The sequence below is a fragment of the Phaethon lepturus genome, unplaced genomic scaffold (genome assembly GCF_000687285.1).
Source record: "Phaethon lepturus isolate BGI_N335 unplaced genomic scaffold, ASM68728v1 scaffold47966, whole genome shotgun sequence".
Classification (NCBI taxonomy): Eukaryota; Metazoa; Chordata; class Aves; order Phaethontiformes; family Phaethontidae; genus Phaethon; species Phaethon lepturus.
The window spans coordinates 24,522-45,263 of NW_010545031.1; the positions used below are offsets into that span (position 1 = coordinate 24,522).

The following is a 20,742-nucleotide window of genomic DNA, read 5'->3' on the forward strand; positions in this document are numbered from 1 at the left end:
AAAATGCTTTCACCTAAGCCCTAAGTAAGGGTTTTAAGCTAATGCTCTTGCCCTTGTCATGGCATGGGGCTCAGGGTGTGGATGTGAGGAGGCACCGTCACTCAGCTGACGTACGCTAATTCAGTAAGTTGTGGTGAGTTGATTGTGTCCAGAGCCCTGGATCATGGGGTAGGCAGTTACCTCTTTATCTCTTCCTGGCTAGTTTCCTCTGCCTCTAGATATTATGTAAGTAATTACATTTGTCTTAATTACAGTTTGGCCAACACCCTAGTATTAACCTTTGCTATTAAGATGAGCCAAGTAAGACTTTTAATGCCCTGTGATAGGGCTATGGTCCTCTGCTGGTCAGTGGAGCTTCCTCTGTAGGGACAGAATAAGGCTGCTCTTCTTTTCATGATACTAATCCTAGTTTCCTTCCCAAGAGCTTGTATGGGAATCTGACGTGTGTTATGTGCTGAGGTGGGGGGAGCTCTGGCATCTTCAAGTCCGTAGTCATTGTTAAATACACAGCGGGGGGGAAAGAACCTTTTTTCTGTGGGAGTTATTCGCTGCATGTGTGCCTGTAAGAGATAGTTTGAGGCCCTTGGGGAAAAATGACCCAGCTACTGTTTTTGTTTACCAGGTCAAATGGATGATGTACTGGATCATATTCGCCCTCTTCACGACAGCAGAGACATTCACGGACATCTTTCTTTGCTGGTGAGCACCAGATGGGATAGGGTCTTTGGCATGAGATGAAAAGAAAATGGAAATACTTACAAGGGGAAAAAAGGGACACAAAGGTGCACTGCCTCCTGAACATGGGGTTAGCAGCTTCAGACACATAGAGGTGTTTTGTCTGGAGGAGCCATGCTTCCTTTCTCAGTGCTGTCATAGAAAAAGCAAGAAAGAGGGCAGAACTACTCAGTGATGTCTCATTAGTGAGAAGTCATTCCAGGAGTCTCAGTCCCCTGCCTGTCAGAGAGAGGGGCGCAGCCGATTGCTGAGCTGGGTGCTTGCAGAGATCATCACGTAAACAACAGTAGCTTTAGCTACAGGCATAGTTCTAGACTTACCTAGCTGTGTCCTACAGTAAACACACAAGCTCTAGGGATCAGGCAGAAACAGCCTTGCAGCACAGGACTTTGTAGGTTGCTGCGTGGATGGTGGTTTCTGGGATGTTTTGCCAGGCCTGTTCCCCGTTAGGCTGGGTTTACAGTTTGATGGAGGAAGTTACAGCCCGTACTGATGGGGGCTCTCTGGTGCCGGTGGACCTGGTGCCTGGTGACTTCTGTCAGTATGACAGAATATAAATGCCCAATTATCAGATTCAGTTCATTAAATTTGGATGCTCAAGTTTGGAAATGTTTGTTGCTTGGTTGCCCTTTTTAGTAAGGCCTTTCTAGTGGAAACCAGTGAGATCAGTAGACTTGAGGATGAAAATTTAACTGTAGTGCATGGCCCTCACCTGAAGCCGGTTCCTCTGTAGCACTGCATGGCTCTAGTGAGTCCTCCAGACACAGGGAATGGGGGGTACTTGGCAACATGTCAGATCTGTTGAAAAGGAGATAAAAGACATTATTTTGTCTCTGTCTAATTTGCATGCAGATCTATCTCCACTGTGTTCATCTGGAGCATTGATTTTTTTGGAGGATGTATTATGAGGGTCTGTCGAGAGGAATGACAGAGGGCTTGTTCCAGCCTGTGAAACCAAGTATGCTGTAGAGATCCTCAGTGAGGTGCAAGACCAACCTGGCAAGTTCATGCTCCAAGTAGAGCATTGCAGAGGTCCATTGGGTCAGACCTGGATGCTGTAGGGTCTCAGTGATTAGTGCTGTGCTAGCACAGGAGTCTATCTGGGTCCAGCTGGGCTGGTGCACAACCGTCAGTCACAGGGTCTCTGTGCTGCTCTGACTTGCCCCTGCCTACAAAGGGTAGCATTGGTTTGTCACACTGCTGGCAGCAACAAGCTGGCCCGCATTAGGATGCGGCCAGGTGGCCAGCCTTGAGCTCTAGGCTCTGTCCTCCAGAAAAGAGTCTGGATAATCTAATCTTAAAAAGTCCCTGGCTTGTTGTTACAGCTAAAGCATGTCCTGTTGTTAGTTAGTGTCCTGCATATTTTGCCGTGCTACCTGAAAGCCACAGTGTGGATCTGCACCTTTATGTTGCTTGGACAACAAAGGTTCTTGTATTTCAGTTTCAGTCAGATAAGTGTTATCTTAAAAGCAGAAAGGCAGAGAGATGAAAGATGCATAAATATATCAATGGAATACCGATGAAGGCAGCATCTGTGCTCTTTGCCTGTAGAAATCTCTTAACACACAGCAGCAGAGTCTTCCAGACCATTAAATAATGGTCCTGATACCCAAGTAAAGATTTACCCAAATGCCTAGTTGAGATGTGTGCAAAGGTGAGTGAATGTGTTTTGGTCTTTGGATTCTTTGATAAGCAAAAGCTGCCCTAAGCTAGACTGGCTAGTCCCTTCCTATGCTGAGCACCTCTAATTAAGGGCAATGGTTAAATTGGGAGTGGACATTAACAGCTCTTTTTCTTCTAGGTTTCCATTCTACTACGAACTCAAAATAGCTTTTGTAGCTTGGCTGCTGTCTCCATACACAAAAGGCTCCAGCCTCCTGTACAGGAAATTTGTTCATCCAACGCTGTCTTCAAAAGAAAAGGTAATCACAGGTGCCCAGGTCCCCTCTGGATGGTGCAGGTCTACAATGTGTTTACTCCAGTCTTCGTATTGCTCATTTTCATTGAAGGACTGGGAGTTGCTGATTCTCTTCCTCTATCGTTTCATCATCTCCTTTTGGTTGGTGTTTTTGTTCTTTGTGGTTGTGGTGTTTTTGAATACTGGCATCTGTTCAAGCGCACTCATGCATATTAACTCATCTTTGTGCACTGGAGAAGTTGGGAGAGAGGGGGATAAAAATACCTCCTGAGCTGCTTTGCACTTACTGGCTGAATATAACTGGAGTGCTATGTTGTGGCTGGATAGAACAATTAGAGAAACAGGGTCTGGCAGCCAGGGCCCCTGAACTTTGTTCCCAGCTCTGCCTAAAACATGGTGCGGCAACGAGACAAATAGGCAAGCCTGTCTGAAAGGGGCTTAGTAAGCACTTGCCTAGTTGAGAGACACATAGCATGCTGAAGTAAGGCGTGTAGCATGTTGAGGTCCTGGGTTGAGAAATGTCTTGCTCAAATTCATGGTGCTAATTTGGGGGGGGAGCATTACAGCTTGGATCATTTGCCTGCCTAGGAGGTTCCTGTGGCTGTGAATGGGACATTGTCAGGCAGATCCATTTGGCTCATGTGAATACATGGGCCAAGAATAGCTATCGGTCGCATATCAACATGCAGACTACTAAAAAGTGAATAACTGTTTTCCACATTGACAACTATGGAAATAAAAGATCTCTGTTTAGCCACAGGCAGTGCATAAACAGTTGTTTCTCAGTTTTGTCCAAGGACAGTGGGGATCAGTCCCCTGTCTCCCTGCTTCCTGGGAACATTTGCTTATGCTTCTCACAAATGCTTGTGCATTTTGGTTTACTTCCTCTTATCTATTAGGAATATAGAGGGAATCACTAAACAGCCAGCAGCTTCTCACAGCCTCCAGTGCCTACTAACCCAGCACATCCAGTAGCTGAGCACTGGAAGTCATTGTCATCCATTATCATTGAGGCCTTTGTGTCTGAAGGGAGGGAGGGTGAGGGCAGAAACTTTCATAACCAATTCACTGTATATTGAGCAACATCGAAATCCAGAAGCTTTGGACCTACCAATTCCATGGGCATGTTGAAGCTCGGCACTGCAGTGGTGTGCAGACATATCTCAGATGCTTCTGAGACCACCAGTCGTAGACCCAGGGCAGTACAGCTGCAGCTGCCCAGTCTCATAATATGATTCTTTTTAACTATGGGGCAATCCAGTTTGGCTTTAGAGTCCGTAGATTGCAAATGACTCCTAGTCCGTTCTGCCCAGGTGCATATATCGGTCTTGCTTCCAGGACCTATTGGTGGTGGTTGCACTGTGCAAGCATATCGCAACTTTGGGTCCTGGTCTTCCATTTGCAGAATAAAGAGTTCCCAAAGCCTGCAATGGGAGTTACTGCTCCCCTGCAAACCTTTCCTCTTTGCAAACATTGGCTGTGAACTTCTCTTCAGCCAAGGTGGAGAAAATGGAGGATATCTACTTCCATAAAAGATGACCCGGCTCTGCCAAGAGTTTGAGGCTGGGAGCACTCTGAACTTGTCCTTGTGCTTTTGTTTTCTTTTGTTGTCTGCTGTGACAGGAGATTGATGACTGCCTCGTCCAGGCAAAAGACCGGAGCTACGATGCCCTTGTGCACTTTGGGAAGCGGGGGCTGAATGTCGCAGCCACAGCAGCCGTCATGGCAGGTTCAAAGGTAAAGGGGCGGGGCATTAGCATCTCACTTCAAAGGTAAAGGTGCGGGTCATTAGCATCTCATCTGCATCCATCGCCAACAGCAGCCACCGCATGGAGGGGGAGAGATGGTGAGGGTAGGGATTCTCTCACTGATTTTGATCATGCCTTCCAATCTCCCATTCACCAGCCCTGCAGGTGCCTCTTGGGATGAAGACAGTAAGTGTGGTGCCTAGTGAGCCTATAGGAGGTTGGGAATGAAAGATTAAGATTCGGGTCTACCTCAGGCGCTGTTGAATTTTGTGTTTTCCATCAGTACCCAGGTGACAGCGTTAGCAATGCTGCTCATCACAGCCTGTACTCTTCATTTTCTGCTGTCAAAATAGGAGCATGCTTCCATGAAAAATGTTGACATTAGGTGAACACAGTTAGCACTGTGGCAGGGAAATATTTTTTTTGGTCAGCACCTTCTGCAGTGAAGTGGAAGGCCATCTGCACTCCAGTTTTTCAGTTGTTATGCTGAATTGTTGAGAAGTCTGGAGGATCCAGTGACCTATAATTTGGGTACTGACAGAAAGCAGATGTGATCTGAAGTTTGTGAAGGCTAAAAGTTCGTCTGCAAGGCTTATACATAACACACCTACTTGATGTATAATTCTCTGGATACATGTTTATGTAAGAGTGAATGGAAAGTGGCATTAGTTGCTTTTGGAGAATGAGTAGATATTGGATGAGTGGTCTCATCTGAGGAGGTGTATCCTGTCCTCTGTTCCTGGCTTACAGCCAGCACCGTAAAATAGCTCTTATCTCTGTTCTTTGCTTGCATAAAAGCTGCAAGGACTTGGTAACTGCATTTTGTGGTCCTGTTCTCTGGCCATGGATTATCATGGCTTAGGGTAGATGTGGACAGTGACTATACGCTTGTATTTTACGGGCAAGGCTTGTATAAAATATATGGCTTTCATGCAGTCAGATATAACGCCTCTTGCAAAAGGATAGTAGAAACATATGGGCAAGGTGGGCACTGGTATTAGGAAAAACATGTGAATGGGAGTTGAAGGAAATAATTTTCCTCTGTCAGATGCTTTTTATATGACCTCAGGCACATCATTTTAGTGTGTCTTGGCCTTATCTTCTGTAAAAAATGCATAATACATCCTTAGGAGGCCAAATACCTTGAATTCTATAAAGCATGGTGAATGCAAGGTATTACAGAAGTGGGGAGCCCCTGGGTTATGCCATTCATGTGCATGATCACAAGGATATGCAAAAGTTATAACCTATGTTCCAAAGAAAAGCCAAACATTGCGTCCTTTTTTCCTGCCAAGCATTGTGCAGACTGTGGCTGTCAGGACTGGCTCAGTTCTCCTGAACTGTTGCTCTTCAGTGGGGAGGCTCTGCTAAGTCAGGGGCTGCTGGCTAATCCAAGCCTGGACTGAAACCTGGGGTAAATGCAGAGCTAAGGCAAAGCTGTGTATTATATGCCCAACGAAACAACGTTTGTGGGATGCTTCCATGACACTTAACGCTTTTTCTGCTGCTGTGTAAGCCTGAAGAAGTCGCACCATGGACATAAGTAGGCTCTGGGAGTGCCTGTTTTGCAGTACTGCCTTTTCTCTGAGCCTCTTCCTACAAGGTGCTGCAGACTTTCTGTGCTAGAGCTGTTTTTAGGACAGAGTGAGAAACTATGAGTGAATCCCAAAGGAATTCTGACTCCTGTTTGGGTAGCTCCTGAATACAAGAAGCTCAACAGTAGCCCAGACCCACAGTGCCAACCTGTTCACCTCAGGGCTGCAACAGTGTCTTCATCAGCTCTTCAACCTGACTAAACAGTCAGCACCACAGTTTTTCTTCCCACTGTTCTGCTTCTCTGGTGTTTTTCTTAAGAATTGCACTGCCTTGAAATGTGGCTCTAGTGGCAGTGGGAAGCTGGGTAGAAGGGAGAAGAGTCTCCAAGGTACAAGGAAGCCATTGTTTTGCATGAGTTAATGAAGCTCCCTGTTCAGTGCTGGAAGAAGGCAACTCTGTGACTTGTGTAGTATTGTTGTATGGCACATCTGCCAGCTTAACTTGGGAGAAAACAGTTAAGATGTTGCAACCTGTAAATGGACCAGAAGAGTCTTTCCTGCACTGTACTTTGGGGAGGTGGAAGATGATCTATTGATAAGATTGAGAGGTTGTTATTGGATGGATGGATGGATTGATAGACTGATTTTTTGAACAAAGTAAGGACTGTTCATGTCTCTGCTTCAACCTTGACATGTAAATTACCCTGAATATGTGAGGGAAAATATGAGTCCCGGCTTCCTTTACCACTTTGGCATGTGGTCTCCAGCAAGTTGCTTGCTTCTGTGTGCCTCAGGGTGCAGATCCAAGAGACAGGGTGAGCTGATCTGACAGCTCTCCTCCTCCAAAATGGAGTGATGCTCCTGCTCCCAGTGAGTTACTGTGCACCAGCTCTTTGGACCTGCTCAGGTTATCTGTCAGAAAGCTAATCCAGAAAGAGAAAGAAAGGGAATACTGTTTTCCGAGTCCACAAATGTGTCTCGAGTGCCTGAGCCAGCACAAGGGAAGGGGCAGAACTGCATTGTGAGGAGTATGGCCAGAGAAAAGGAAAGGAAGATCTTACTTTCCTCATTGTGGGAAGCAGACAAATTAGCTCTGCTGTTCATGGGACCACACCCTTAATACATTTACACTCTTCATGGTGTAATAGTCAGGGATGGTTAAAGCAGCTTCTGTCCCTGCCCTGCTTGGACTGAATTTGCTGTCTTTCAGGTGGGGAGAGTTGAATTGCTGTGTTTTACAGCCTGGTGTGTTGCAGTACAGAACTGGGGTTAACTTGAGCTGGGGTTCCTCAGGTATTCAGGATGGAAGTGTTCAAAAAACGTGTGGATGTGGCGCTTCAGGACATGGTTTAGGGGACATGGTGGCGCTGGATTAATGGTTGGACTTGATGATCTTGAAGGTCCTTTCCAACCTAGTGATTCTGTGATTCTGTGTTTGGGTGTGGACGTGTCTCCATTTAGCTGTTCCTGCCGCTGTGAAGGGAGACGTTTCCAAGGGAGGAGCGGTATAAGCAGGTATGGGTGGTAACAGCTTCTGTTGCCCTGGTTTTCAGCTACTGTTAAATGTATGTCAATGCCCTTACTTGCTCACTTGAAAAGGAGTTATAACAGAGCTAGATTATTCTCTGTGAGACAAGTTTAAATGACTAATTATGTGGAAAGCACTTTGAGCTGACAGATGCCAGACAAGACTGCAGTGCTGTCCTTAAGAGTAAGGTTCCAGGGAGGCAGGAAAGAGAATGCCATTTCTAAGGCTTATCCTGGCTTTCCCAGTGCCAAGGTTTAAGGGTATCCAGCTAGCCTGTGATTAAGTGTTGAGTGTAGATGTGAAACTGAGCCCTGAACAGGTTCATTTGGTTTCAGCTTTTAATGGGTCGTGTTAAAATTGGAACCTATAGAGATGACCATATATTCAGAAGCACTGATATCCTGCAGCTCCCATGGAAAATGTGGCTTTTACCAGCAAGTGAATGTGAGGATTTGTCTTATTTCCTGCTTCACTTGGATTAATGGGCAAGGAAAAGACGCTTTTTTGTTAAGAAATAGACCTTCAGACTTTGCAAATCAGCATCTTCTGGTGGCAAATAAAAAAGTGTACTCTGTACAGACCTGTTTTCAGTAAATTAGCTTAAATCTAAAGGCTCCTCTACTTGGAGATATGTCTCCCACTGTGCATAGCCCTGTCCTCTCCTTTCTCTCTGAGCTGTATTAGCCGATCTTCTTAGGGTCCCATAAGATCCGTCATGATCTTGTCTTTCATGATAAGACCTTTGGGCAAGGCCCATCTCTTCATTCTTTTTATGCAGACTGCAGCACAATGCGGCTGGATCTCTGATTACCATTTGTGTGTGACAGGCTGCTACTTAGGTATTTACCACAGGCTAAAATGCCTTCTTTATCACTGATGCCCTGGCCCCTTTCACTTTCTGTCTTAAATAGCCTACAGTTTTAGTTAGCCAAGTGCAGGCTTGTCTCTCTTCCCTTTCCTCCTGCTCCCCTCCTCTGCTTTGTTTTGTTTTGAAGCCACAGTTGTGCTAACACTGGCACAAACCTGTGCCAATTCATTTTACAGGCTGAGGCACTGTCAGTGTCCCAAGTACCCTGAGTCTGCCCAGCTGGCTCGCTTGGGTGTTTTCTCTCTCTCCAGAGTATCTATTTTTGATCCTCTCTAAGCAGACAGAGCATTGGATAACTGGTTTTATTACCCCTGCTAGGTGCTCAATGCAGATCTTTTCCCTGCCCCCAGCAGCTTGCGTCCCCCCCAAGGAGCATAATCTCATTTGGGGCTCTGTAAGCTTGTCGTCATTGCTTGGTCATTCTGTCACACACTGTGATTTCAAGTGGGACAGTCCTAAGTGTCAGGAATAGATGACCGGGCAGTAAATCCTGCTGGTCTTTGCATGTTTTCCATTAGTTCCACCTAGTTGAGCCACTCCTGCTCCCAAAGGGCCCTGGGCACTGACCACCGCCTTCTTTCCAGCTCACCTCGGGGGAGGAGAGGAGAAGCAGAAGAGGAACCTGCTTTTGGGTCCCAGCAGAAGGGGAGCAGCAACAAGGCTGTTACAGCCCAAGTAGTGGGGCAGGTGCAAGGCCTTGGCTGGGCAGTGGGGTTGTCAGATGGAGGCCTGGGCATAAATGGGCTCTTCATTGGCACCAGTCAGGTTTCTATGTAAGCAGCTGGGACACGTGTGTGGCTGCAGTTAGGAGAGGTACTGACAGCTTGGAGGCAGCACCAGCCTCCTCCAGCACACTTGTATGTACTCCCTCACTGTCACCATGCTCCCAGCACTTTCTTATCCTCTGCCTGTCACCCTGAGCCTCCCACCATCTGCTGTCTTGCCCTGTCCCCAATCCCCAACCCTTCTACTCCCTGCTTCTCTTGCCAAGACCCGGCTCAGCCCTGCCATTGCCGCCTCTGCCTCTACAACCCTCCCATCACCTGTCTTACACTCTCCTGCAGCTCTCTGACCCTCTCCTTCAAGCTCCTGGGTTTCCCAGATCCTCTTTGCATGTATCCTTATCCCTCACCCTGAACAAACCAATTCTGCCAAGCGGGCCAATGTCTTTTTTCCCCACCCAAGACAAATCCTGCTCCCAACCACTTAACCATCTCCAAGCTGCAGCCTCAACTCTGCACTTCAAAGGAGATCTGCAGCAATCATCCCACAGCTAACAGATCATCGTAACCCAGAGGTTTCTGATAATGTACTTTCCTCTGCCCTTCTTCTGCCCTCCTGTGTGTAGGGCAGGGACTGTGTGCACAGCGGCTGGTGTTGTGGCCCATTGCGTGCCCCTTGGTACAGCCTGCCTTTTAGAAGGGGAGCGGGGCACAGCGTGCTGCTGGCAGTGGGCGCAGTGCCGTGGTGGGAGATGATAAATGAGGTGGAGGGAGCAGGCACGCATGACTGGTGTCGATGAAAAGCCCATTTGTGCCTAATAGGTCTGAGAAACAGTCCAGGAGCCTTTCATGCGTGGGGAAATACGGCTTGCGGTGCTGCCAGCACTAGCAGTCACTGGTGATCGGTTAAAAGGATCAGGCATGCAGATGAAGGCAGGAGGGTTTCAGTAAACGCATCCACCTCTTTAACGCTCAGGAGTGCAGTGTCAGCAGTTCCAAGACTGCTTCAGCTCACAACCACCTTTCTGGTCCGGCATCCTCGCTTCCATTTCCACCTTTGGGCTCACCACCACCTGGGGGGTTGCAGCCCCACTACTTTAGGGTTCCACAGCCCAAGAAATCTGTTGGGAAGTTTCCCGGTGTGTTTGCAGGTTTTTAAACCAGGGCACTGGAAGGGAAATGCTGGTGATAATTTAGATTTTATTCTCTCTAGTCAAACAGCATCTCTTCATTCATTTCAAGTATCTAGCTGGTATAGCCAGTGCAACTGCTGGAAAGTCAATATTTAGAGCCCTAATTTTCCATGAGAATTGAGGCCTATTTACTGTGGGAGTTCGGAGCAAAAACTTGTGTGGGAGAGAGATGCTGTCTTTTGTGGCATGACGGTGGAGAACTGCACTTTTACTTGAATTGTGAAGGAGGGAGGCAGGGGGTGGGGAACATCCTTCCCTTTAAGACGCTGGACAAAGCCTCTTTGTGATGATTAGATCCCACTGCTCGGAGGGAGAGTGTTTCTTTGCTTACCAAACGTATTGGAGGACCTTTCTGACCAATCTGCTTAGTACTGTATCTGTAATGGCCACATTGTGTGCCCTGGTCTGTAACGTGGCCAGAGGCTGCAGAAGTCAGGAGTCATTTAGAGTAAGCAGTTTGAGAAACCTTTGGGGACTCAGTAGTGTTATCGCAGAAGGGCTGAGCATGCTGCTTTTGAAAGTAGCTTTCTTTAAAGGATCTCCATTTGGGATCCGAAATCAAAGATCTCATGGCTGAGCTATGTTACACCGATGAGGAGGAACAACAAATGGCTTTCTTGAAACATATGGTAGCGTGCCACTGATCACAGTATTTTGTGAACTGTTCCTGCCATGGTATGATGTGTCTTTCATTCTTAAGTCTTTGAGAATCTGTTTTTCCCAAATCAGTAAAAACTTAGCACTGTTTGAGCTACAACCCAGGTAGCTGTTTCCAGTTTATCTCTCTTGTTGGCTCTTTCGTTCGTGTCTCCAAGAAGCAGACAATAGCCAGTGAATGCACAGGACAGCAGAACCAAGCAATATATACAGAGACACCCAGCTGGGAGAGACAATAACAAACAGTTCCCAGGAGAGGAAATGAACTGCACAAACAGAGTGGATGAAATTAAGTTTCCGCCATCAACATTAACGTCAGCTAGTTTCCCTTTGAGTCTTGAGTACTGTCTGACATCTCCAAACCGGGTAGCTGTTTCAGGCTAGGCACGGCATGCAGGCCCTGGCCATGAGGATATTGCTTGTAGGCTTTTGCATTCATATGGCAGCAGAAGCCGGTTTCTCCTTCACGCAGGCCTGTGCTCAGAGCATAAAGCCAATGGCTTTGCTCTTAGCAGGGCCTGCCTGCAGCCAGGCACGATATGCTTCTGCATGTGAACTCCCACTCATTGCTGTAATTCCCCAGCGTTACCCTACTTCTCAGAAGACCTGTCACCAGGACTAAGATGACTGCCACGTGTCTCTCACCTAATCCTGTGCCTAAATTAGTCATAAATGCACTCTGTTCTTAATGATCTTAAGTCTGGATTACAGAGGTGGCCAGACACTGGGGGTTTCTCCAGTGGGAAGTGTCGATCAAGTGCAAAGAGTGGAGTGGCAGCCCGTTGTGTTTATGATTTGCTTTACTCTTTAAACACACTTGCTAGGTAACACCCTGTCAGCTGGGGTTATGGAGTGGCTTTCCATCTCTCTGGGAAGGCTGAGGAAGGGAGAACCTATGCTCAAAGGTGTAGTCCACAGGTGGGTGTCCTTGTTTTTTATGTGTGTGTGTGAGTCCCTGCACATTGGTGCCCAGTGTCATGCTCATGTCTCACCTCAATTACTCAGGCTTCAAACAGACCTTTTTCTCAAAGCTTTTATGCGTATTGACACAATGGCTCTCTTTTTTCCCTTGCTAGGTCTCTCAGCTACTTCATTTACACTTGTATTTGGACCAGAAAAAAGGGCAGGTAATCTGCTGAGTGCTTGTACTAACTCCTAACTAATGTCTGCCTCCCCTCTAGACTAGTTTGAACTGTTCTCAGCTGAGGTTGGTCTGAGGCCAGATGCTATCTGCTCCCCTTCCATTGGGTAGATCCTGCTGTGATAAGCTTTAAAAGCTTGTCTTTGATCTCATCAGCAAAATGCCTTCCAAGTCCTCTGCTGGCAATCAGAGAGACTCCAGCAGCCAGGCAGGGAGCTTTGTACATGGAAAACCCATCTAACTCAGGTGGTTGCTACTGCATTGGCCAAGCTGCTGTGTTTGCTGTTGTTTTCTCGCTAATGGATAAAGGGAGCCTCTCTCCCACTGCTGTGACCCCATTAGGATGGTTGGGGTTGCAGTGGAGCTAGTGAGGCTGGGACTTGGCTCAGAAGTGAAGATGCATTTTCTGATAGGTGTAGTTGGGGACGTCCCGCTGACACCGTAGCTACAGCTGACATCCTAGGAACATGCACTACACTTTGTAGTGAATATCTGCAGGATAGAGGCTGTAACATGCATGCAGACGTGTCTGCTAGCATGGAGGAGAACTGCTAACCAAAGTTACAGCCAAAAGAGAAGAGAACATTAACAAGTTTAGTATTGTGCTGGAAGTGTAGTGAGCGTGACTTCGTGTTCCCTTGCCTGTCTATTAACTACTGATCCTAAGGTGCAAAAAGCCAGATGGTGCCATCCTGTATTAACACTGACCTTCTCTTTTTTGACTTGACATTTTTTGGTTCTTGATTTGTGTTACTTCACCATGCTGTCTTACAGTTTCCACAGCTGCAAAACGGAGTTTGTAGGTATTAGAGGTGTTTTAAAGCCTAAATAATGTCTACAGAATTCTTTCAGATTGTCAGACTGAAGGTATGATGAAATCTAGGCACTGTTATTTGTTTATATTTAGGTCATATTTAATTGTTATATAAATTGCAGGTTTTTAAACTATGTGCCTAATTTTATTTAACTAGAGCCTATGTAAAGTTACCTACATATGTGGAGTATTTTTAATGAATAATTCCATTGGATGTAAACCCAGTTTTTCCAGATTCCTAAATCCATCTCCCTCTAAAAAGTTTTACTTCAAATGTGAATGCAGAGATTAATTATGAAGAGGCAAAGTAATGAAGACGATTCCAGCTATTTCTGATGGAGTGCCTTTTAGAGTGCCTGACACAATAATGACTTCAGATTTTGGAAAGGATTAAGATTTCCGATGCTTCCAAGCAAATACTGGTTGCATCAGTGTGCTCTGGGTCCACAGAGGTTAATGTTCATTTCTGGAGATGATGATGTCTACAACTTTAGAGGAAGGTACCATGCAGGTTAGGGGGCTTTGAAAGAAAGATCAGTATTTTGATACTATTTTGTCCCACTCTTTAAAGCAAAAAAAAAAAAAAAAAAAAAGAGAGAATGTGCTAGATGTGGGGAAGTACGGTATGCATATACTACAGTTGCAATTTTGACCAAAGCAGGTAGAGATGTACCTAAATTACTATGCCACATGGATGGGAGCTTTAACTTCCCTTAAGATCACAGAAGCTTCTTCAGCTTACACGCCCATGTCTTGGTCGGCAATGCCATAGTACTGTTGGTAGTGTCATGAACCTAAATAAGGTTGATACCAAGTGACAGCACTTCCTGGGGGGTGAGATTACCGTGTCTTTTTTAGTATTTGTCTTTTGTCCTATTCAGTAGCACTGAGCCCTGACCCAGCCTGGCCCTCTCTGCCCTTGTAAAGAGAGAACTGTCCCATGTATGGACTTCGTGAGGTTGGTGGGTTCTGGGAGAAGAAGTGAAGGAAGCCTGAAGAGATCTTCTTTCAGCTTGTGCTGTACCTTCACCTATGGGCTGAACTTCCCTCAGGACGAGAAGGTCAGATGAATTTAGGAGCAGATACGCTATAGTGAGCAGGGAACAGAGAGACACCTGCTCCCACTTGTTGCCACCAAAACCTCACCATGTAGCAAAATCACTGTCTTTGGGATTAGAAGTGCCGTGCTTACAGGGACAGTCTGTGTCCTAGAAGAAGCTGGATGAGGTAGAAGTTGAGTGTAGGCAAGCAGTCTTGTGCCCAGGGAGAATAAGGCTCAGCCTTCCAGCACCACTTCATGCTTGTGTCCTCTTCCAGGGGATGAAGTCCCCAAAATACAGGTCCCACACTGCCAGCACAATCATCCTGACAGGGCTGTTGGTGTTCAATGAGGGGAGAGAGAGATAGTGTCATCCACAGTTCCACAGCCCTTCCAGTCCCCATTTTCAAAAGGTTGTATAATACCGTCGTGCTGTTTTGCTGTTGACACAGTGAAATGTTGTTACCACAGCTACTGTCATGATATTACTGCTGTCACACTCTCTAGGATAAAACTCGCCCAGATCTGTGTGGACATGCTGCAAACACACCTCTGGCCTGCAGCGTAGACATAGCTTCAGGACCTGGATCTTCTCTCTATGCAGACACATGGTGTGCTGGAATTTCTAGGACATCTCCCATGTCCATAGCAGTTGGAAAAGCACCTGTATGATCAAAACAAAAATCTCCAAAACAGCTGCTCTTCATCTTCCACATGATTGTTTAAACCAAACATGGCCCAAGATATGTGCTGTGCTAAATCGATTCTGTTGTGAAATAAAGCTATTAACTTGGTTTTTATTTTGTTAAAAAGTGGTAAGTCTTTTTGTGGAATAATAAGCGTTACAGCTGGATAAAGTCTTTATTGCTAAAACATAAAACTACAGCAGTGCAAACTCTCACAGTGTTGGCTTTTCAGATGTTTGTGATTTCATATACAGCAGCTACTTATCTGACAGGGAAATTAAGATTAGTAACAATTTCCCTTTTACTCGGAAACCATCCTGATTCTGTTGTAATCATAATTTCTGTCATGTTTCTACTTAGGGTGAGGTAGAAATGTGGCAACTGGGAATTGTGTTATGTTATGCTCTAGGAGCAATTAAATCCAGTCTATCCCTACAAGACCAAAGGTGCAAAAATTGGAAAGAAAATAAATGGAAGGAAAGTCAGCAGGCTTTCACATGTGTTCAGTGTCCTCAGTCAGCCTGAGCCTTTGCTATCGCTGCCATTTCTGAGATTTGGACAAACTTTCATGGAACGGTAGGAACAGTAATGTTTTGCTACTTGTGTGATGAGCTACTTTTATCTTTGCTGTTAGAAACTCAGGTGAAATTAAAGCAAAGATCAAGAAAAGACAATTTTAAATTTTTTTTTCCTGGAGAAAGTCAAAGTTGTTTATCACAGCTGCCATCACTGTGTGATTAAAGCTGTGGTTATTTATACTATATGCTAACATAATGGACCCACAGACAACAGGCATGTACCAGGCCCTCGTTTCAAAGCTGTCTCTGGGGCCTTTTATTATTATATGCCTCTGCATCACAAGTTGCAATGCAAGAATATTAACATATCTTCTTCATTTTCAACGCAAAAGGGTGCTTTAGTGTCATCTTCCCTGCCAGGTTGGTCTGACGCATGAATCTCATCTCTAATCTGACTTGTGTCCACATACATAAATTGCTCGCTGGAATGAAATGAAATCTGGGTTAGCTGGCTGAGCAGAGCGGCTGGGAGGAGGTTGAAGCTTGAGCACTGCTGACAGCGGAGCTGCTGATGCGGGAGGAATACGGCACTCGGGTTACAGCAGCTCATCAGTTGCTAACCTCCCGCTTTGCTGGTCCAGTCGTTCTGCAACAGCAAAACATTATTTAGTGGTCTGATTGCTCTCAGCTTGCTCTTGCTGGGGATCTGTCAGTCAGACTGCAGGGTAGGATGTCTTGTGTTAGCTTTAAATCAGCTACCGAGAACAGGGTGCCGTGCAGGAATTCAGTGCAAGCTACAAAACCCACCCACAGCGGCACTGCACTGAGCTCTTGGTGGCTGAGGTCACACCCAGCTAACCAGCCATGCAAGGAAATTTCAGTGTACCAGCCCAGTGACAGTTGCAGCTTGTAGACTGCAGACTAAATGTATCTTAGACTGGCCTAAGAGGAATAACTTGAGATGCCTTTTGGATTGAGAACATGTCACAAGAGTGGCTCAGCCAGTGGCAGGCATAGCCAACATTCAGGCATCAACTCTTGTGGCAAGTTGGAGAGTGAGATGGCAGAGGTGAGATTTTAACAAAACATCAGCTCTTGGGACTGCACTGCTGAACATAGCAAACCAGCAAAATAAAATGAGTTGGTATACAAGCAAAAAAGCTCCATCCGTTTAAAATGCTTTAAAAAGTAGAACAGGTTAATGCAAAAGAGCAAAGTAAGACTGCAGGAAGAGCACAGTGGGTGTGTAGAGACTTCTCTGTAAGGCTGCAGAAAAGCTAAATGCAAAACGCTGCCAAAACACAGTACACATAGAGAGATCTTAAGAAACCAAAGATTCAGTAAGATAAAGAGAAAAATCCCAGTGCAGCTTCCTGGCTAGCTTCACCAGGTGATTCTGCCCTACAAAGGACAGTTCAATTTTATTTTTCTTAGATGATGTATATTTCTACTGATGATGTTTTGGGACAGCATGGATGAAGTTATCATGTGCTGTTTGCTTCTTGCCAACGCAGAAAAGTGCTGTAGTCCAGGATGTATAACCTGCCTGTGGTTAAGTTGATATGCTATGGAGTTGAGAAGGAAGTTTGAACCCTTAAAGGATTTTTCTTGTATGAAAAACTTCAGGCTGAAAAGTTAGGACATTACTGATCTAGCAGTTTTTTTGAGTGAAGAAAGTGCAAGCTGTCACAGTGACTGTAGTTATAACCACCCGATGCCTTGTCTGCTTACCGTCCCTGAAAGTAAGGTGCTAAGGAATTTATATGGGGTAGAGGCACTGATTTTCCGTTACTCTGCATGCGAAATTTCTGAAGCGATGTTGGTAAATCAGTACTTGGAGGTAAATTAATGCATTGCCTTCCCAATGTATCAATGCCAGTGCACTAGGGGACACTAGGTAGTGTTGCCTAACTGCTTTAGCAAAGAATATGTGCAGTCTTGCCTTTGATCATAGATGGTCAGGATGAGTCCCTTCTCTGTGCCAGGCCAGCACCAGAGCGTACCCTCCACTGGCCTCTCACCTGCACCCTGGTTTTGTGGACAGGATACTCAAATCTGCAGCCCAGAAGGGAGCAGCGATGTATTCTGGTCCAGCCCAAACCAAGAGCCCTCTGGCCGTATTCAGGCAGTGCTTCCACTTACATGCTGCTTTGAGAAATACACGTCTAAATGAAGGTGGTGTGTGACTTGCTGTGATGCTTTGGGGTGCTGGTGGGTGAAAAGCTGGACAGGAGCCAGCCATGTGCGCTCACAGCCCAGAAGCCAACCGTGTCCTGGGCTGCCCCCAAAGCGGCGTGGCCAGCAGGGCCAGGGAGGGGGTTCTGCCCCTCTGCCCCGCTCTGGGGAGACCCCCCTGCAGGGCTGCGTCCAGCTCTGGAGCCCTCGGCACAGGAGAGACACGGACCTGCTGGAGCGGGGCCAGAGGAGGCCCCAGCAACGCTCCGAGGGCTGGAACAGCTCTGCTGGGAGGACAGGCTGGGAGAGCTGGGGGGGCTCAGCCTGGGGCAGAGAAGGCTCTGGGGAGACCTTCCTGCAGCTGCCAGGGCTTAAAGGGGGCTTGTGAGAAAGATGGGGACAGACTTTTAAGCAGGGTCTTTAGCTATAAGAGAAGGCATAATGGTTTTAAACTAAAAGAGGGTAGATTTAGACTAGATATAAGGAAGAAATTTTTTACGACGAGGGTGGTGATGCAGGGGGGTTGGCCTAGGTGACCTTTAAAGGTCCCTTCCAACCCAAACTATTCTGTGATTCTGTGATGTGCCATATCTGTTTCATTAAAGAGGGCAATATTTACTGTTGTTTGTGATCTTTCTGGTTTCACCTCAGTCGAAGCATCCATTGAGTTCTTCCTAATTTACACTAGAAGAAATAATTTTATAATTGGGCTCTATGTATTTACTTCAGTATTTTTTTCAAGACTATATGCTATGAAGTATCTTTCAGACCCTCCCCCCCAGCAAAATGTTAAACCCTAAATGTACTATTTATCAGTTGTGCTATTTATATTCTGAACGTCACTTAATGTAGCCAACAGAGAAGCATAGATACGTTCTGTATTGATCGTATTTTCTTGCTTTACGGCAGTGGTGTAGTATGAGGATCACAGAATTCAGAAAGAGGTATATTTCTAATCAGCTTTTTGATGGGATGTAGTTTTAATGAAAGATGTCTTTTAACCAACCCATTCTATACAAAGAACAGCTGCATTCCTTTCAGCAAGGAATATGTTTGTTGCTTGATTGAGAGCTAGTCTAAAAAGAAAGAAAAATATTGTGTTAGTTTATTTCTTCTTTAAGCTGCCTGAAAAAGCACTGGAATATTTCTTTGCATTTAACAATAACTTTTTATTACTTTAAAATTTCAAATGTTCTGTGCTCTGGAAATTCTGTCTATGACTGAGAACAGCTGTGTGAATATCATCATAGATGATTAACTTTAAAAGGGAGTTGTTTTGATGTAGACCATTTAATTGTGATTCTGAAGCCAAGCACCTATTTGACTAAGATCCTAGTGAAGAAAAGTACCTACTGGAAACATACGATGATATCCTGCTCCTTTAGATGTGGCCAAGGCTGCTCTGAGCTCAAATGACTGCATTGAAGAATCAGAGGTACTCACCATCAGTAGTTAGAATGACTGTGTGTAGAACCACTCCAAAAGGAAGAGCAGAGAGAGAGAAATGACACTATTAACAACTCATTTTTGTCTTCTTTAGGTTACTGGACCAGGCAATTTTTTATCTTCCTATTGTCCTGATGGATTTCAATGAGCTAGGGATGAGAAAGGCTCAAAATGCATTGTGGATCTAACTTTTATATGTGTTATTTGCTTGTTTGTTTAACTAGGGACAGGGAGCCCTGTCTGAGAGACTAAGGAGCTTTAGCATGCAGGATCTCTCGACGATTCGTGGAGACAGCAGCAGCACTGTTCCTCCTTCAGTCACTGTACGAACAAGTAGCAAACAGAGCCAGCCAAAAACATCCAGAAGTGCATCGGAAGGCACTGGTGGCTCAGGTAAGTGCCAGCATTATTTTCAGTGTTGTGTTGTCTGGAATATCACACAGTTGAAGTCAGTCATGCAGTTGGCAGGAATATATAGCAACAGACATTGCAGGCAGCACATACCAGAATTCACAGGACACAGACCTGCTGTTGAGTCTCTTGGCACTCAAGAGAGAAAACAGTATCATCGTTTGATGGTTACTATTCCTGGCTGGTAGCAAGGATGGGACTTGAGGGTGCAAAGGAGCCAGCGTCAGTCCTTGCAACTTGAGATGAAGAGTTAGGCTCGGGGCTGCAGGCTGTGGTGGGTTTTCAATGAGAGGGGCTAATGGAGTTGCAAAAAGGAGGGGAATAAGAATGCACAGTAGTGGGCAAGGGTCGTTATTATCATCAAAGCCCCCATATGGTGATACAGCCTCTCTCTCTTATGCCATCTAAACATAAATGTGAGTTCTAATGGTTATCTGGTTTGAATTAGGCCCACTTGTGCTTCTTCTAAACTGTACAGTAGCTATTACAACACTTGATAGTTGTAGTTCTAGAACCTTATCACTGATGAAGCCTACTGAGAAATAAAACCCATATAAAGCACTCCTAGAAGCAGAGACCAAGATCTGACGGGTCTTTACGATATCAAGGATAACTGCATAAGCACTGTTATGGAAAACAAGTCTCTCTTGAAGGGCAATGGTTTGCTTTCAAATTCTGAAAGAACAAAGAATAGATCTTGTCATGGGAATAAGATCCATTCCCAAGGATTTAGTTACAAAAATTTATTTCAAGCTTGGTTAAAGAAATCTTTGGGAGCCCACATCCAAAACATTTAATTGGAGATAGCTTTACAGAGTAGATCTCAAGAACTGGGACATGTAGAGTTATCCCAAACAGGGGGTTCCTTCCAGATGGCTTCTGGGATTCCCAAACACCACCAAAGATCACGCAACTTGACTGCTGTGATGAGAAGCCACAGAAAGTTGCACTTGGTAGCTTGTGAAACATATGCTGGCAAGTTTGAAATTTAGCAGTTTCATCTTGTATTGAGGTCTATGCAAACATACACAGTGCTTCAAGCCTGTGTAGACTGCTACCCCTTCTAGCTGGCTCTAGTTTTGGAATGTTTTAGAAATGTCTTGTCTCATTCTTCTTAAAGAGTATCCTTCAAGCCCTTTACAAATTCTCACAATTATAGCTCACAGACTTCTCTGTTTATTTTTTTTTTAATATCATCTGTTGAAAAAATTCTCTTTACAGGTAAACTGAAATAGCTAATGTTGGTGCACAGTGGTTTTATTCTGATGTTTATGTAAGGTCTTGTATATACTTCTCTTGAAGTAATCAATCTGAAAGTAAAGTGCTGGCACACAGAATGTAACAGTCTTAAAAAAAAAAAATAGACCAAAATAACAAATGGCACAAATAAAGCATAATTTAGCTATTTTAATTCCATGTTGTGTAGAGCAGCTCACCTGGCCACAAACCCCTGTCTTAACACAGAGAAGTTTCTGATTTTGATCTGGTTTTATACCAATACTGTACAAGGATCTCTCAAAATGAATCTTTGGAAAATTGAATTGTTCATAAACTTTTCAAAGTGAGCCTAGTGTTTATCAGAAATTTTTGTATCCAAGTAATTTGAGA

The 20,742-nt window shown here is 45.2% G+C and overlaps 1 protein-coding gene across 1 annotated transcript in view; it reads left to right on the forward strand.

Moving 5' to 3' along the window:
* Positions 1–20,742, forward strand: part of REEP1 (receptor accessory protein 1) — a 42,045-nt gene that overhangs the window by 3,378 nt on the left and 17,925 nt on the right. The window contains exons 3-6 of the mRNA XM_010288837.1: positions 623–699; positions 2,537–2,657; positions 4,277–4,390; positions 18,948–19,116. Coding sequence (XP_010287139.1) covers positions 623–699; positions 2,537–2,657; positions 4,277–4,390; positions 18,948–19,116 — 481 coding nt within the window. The remainder of the gene's footprint in view (positions 1–622; positions 700–2,536; positions 2,658–4,276; positions 4,391–18,947; positions 19,117–20,742) is intronic.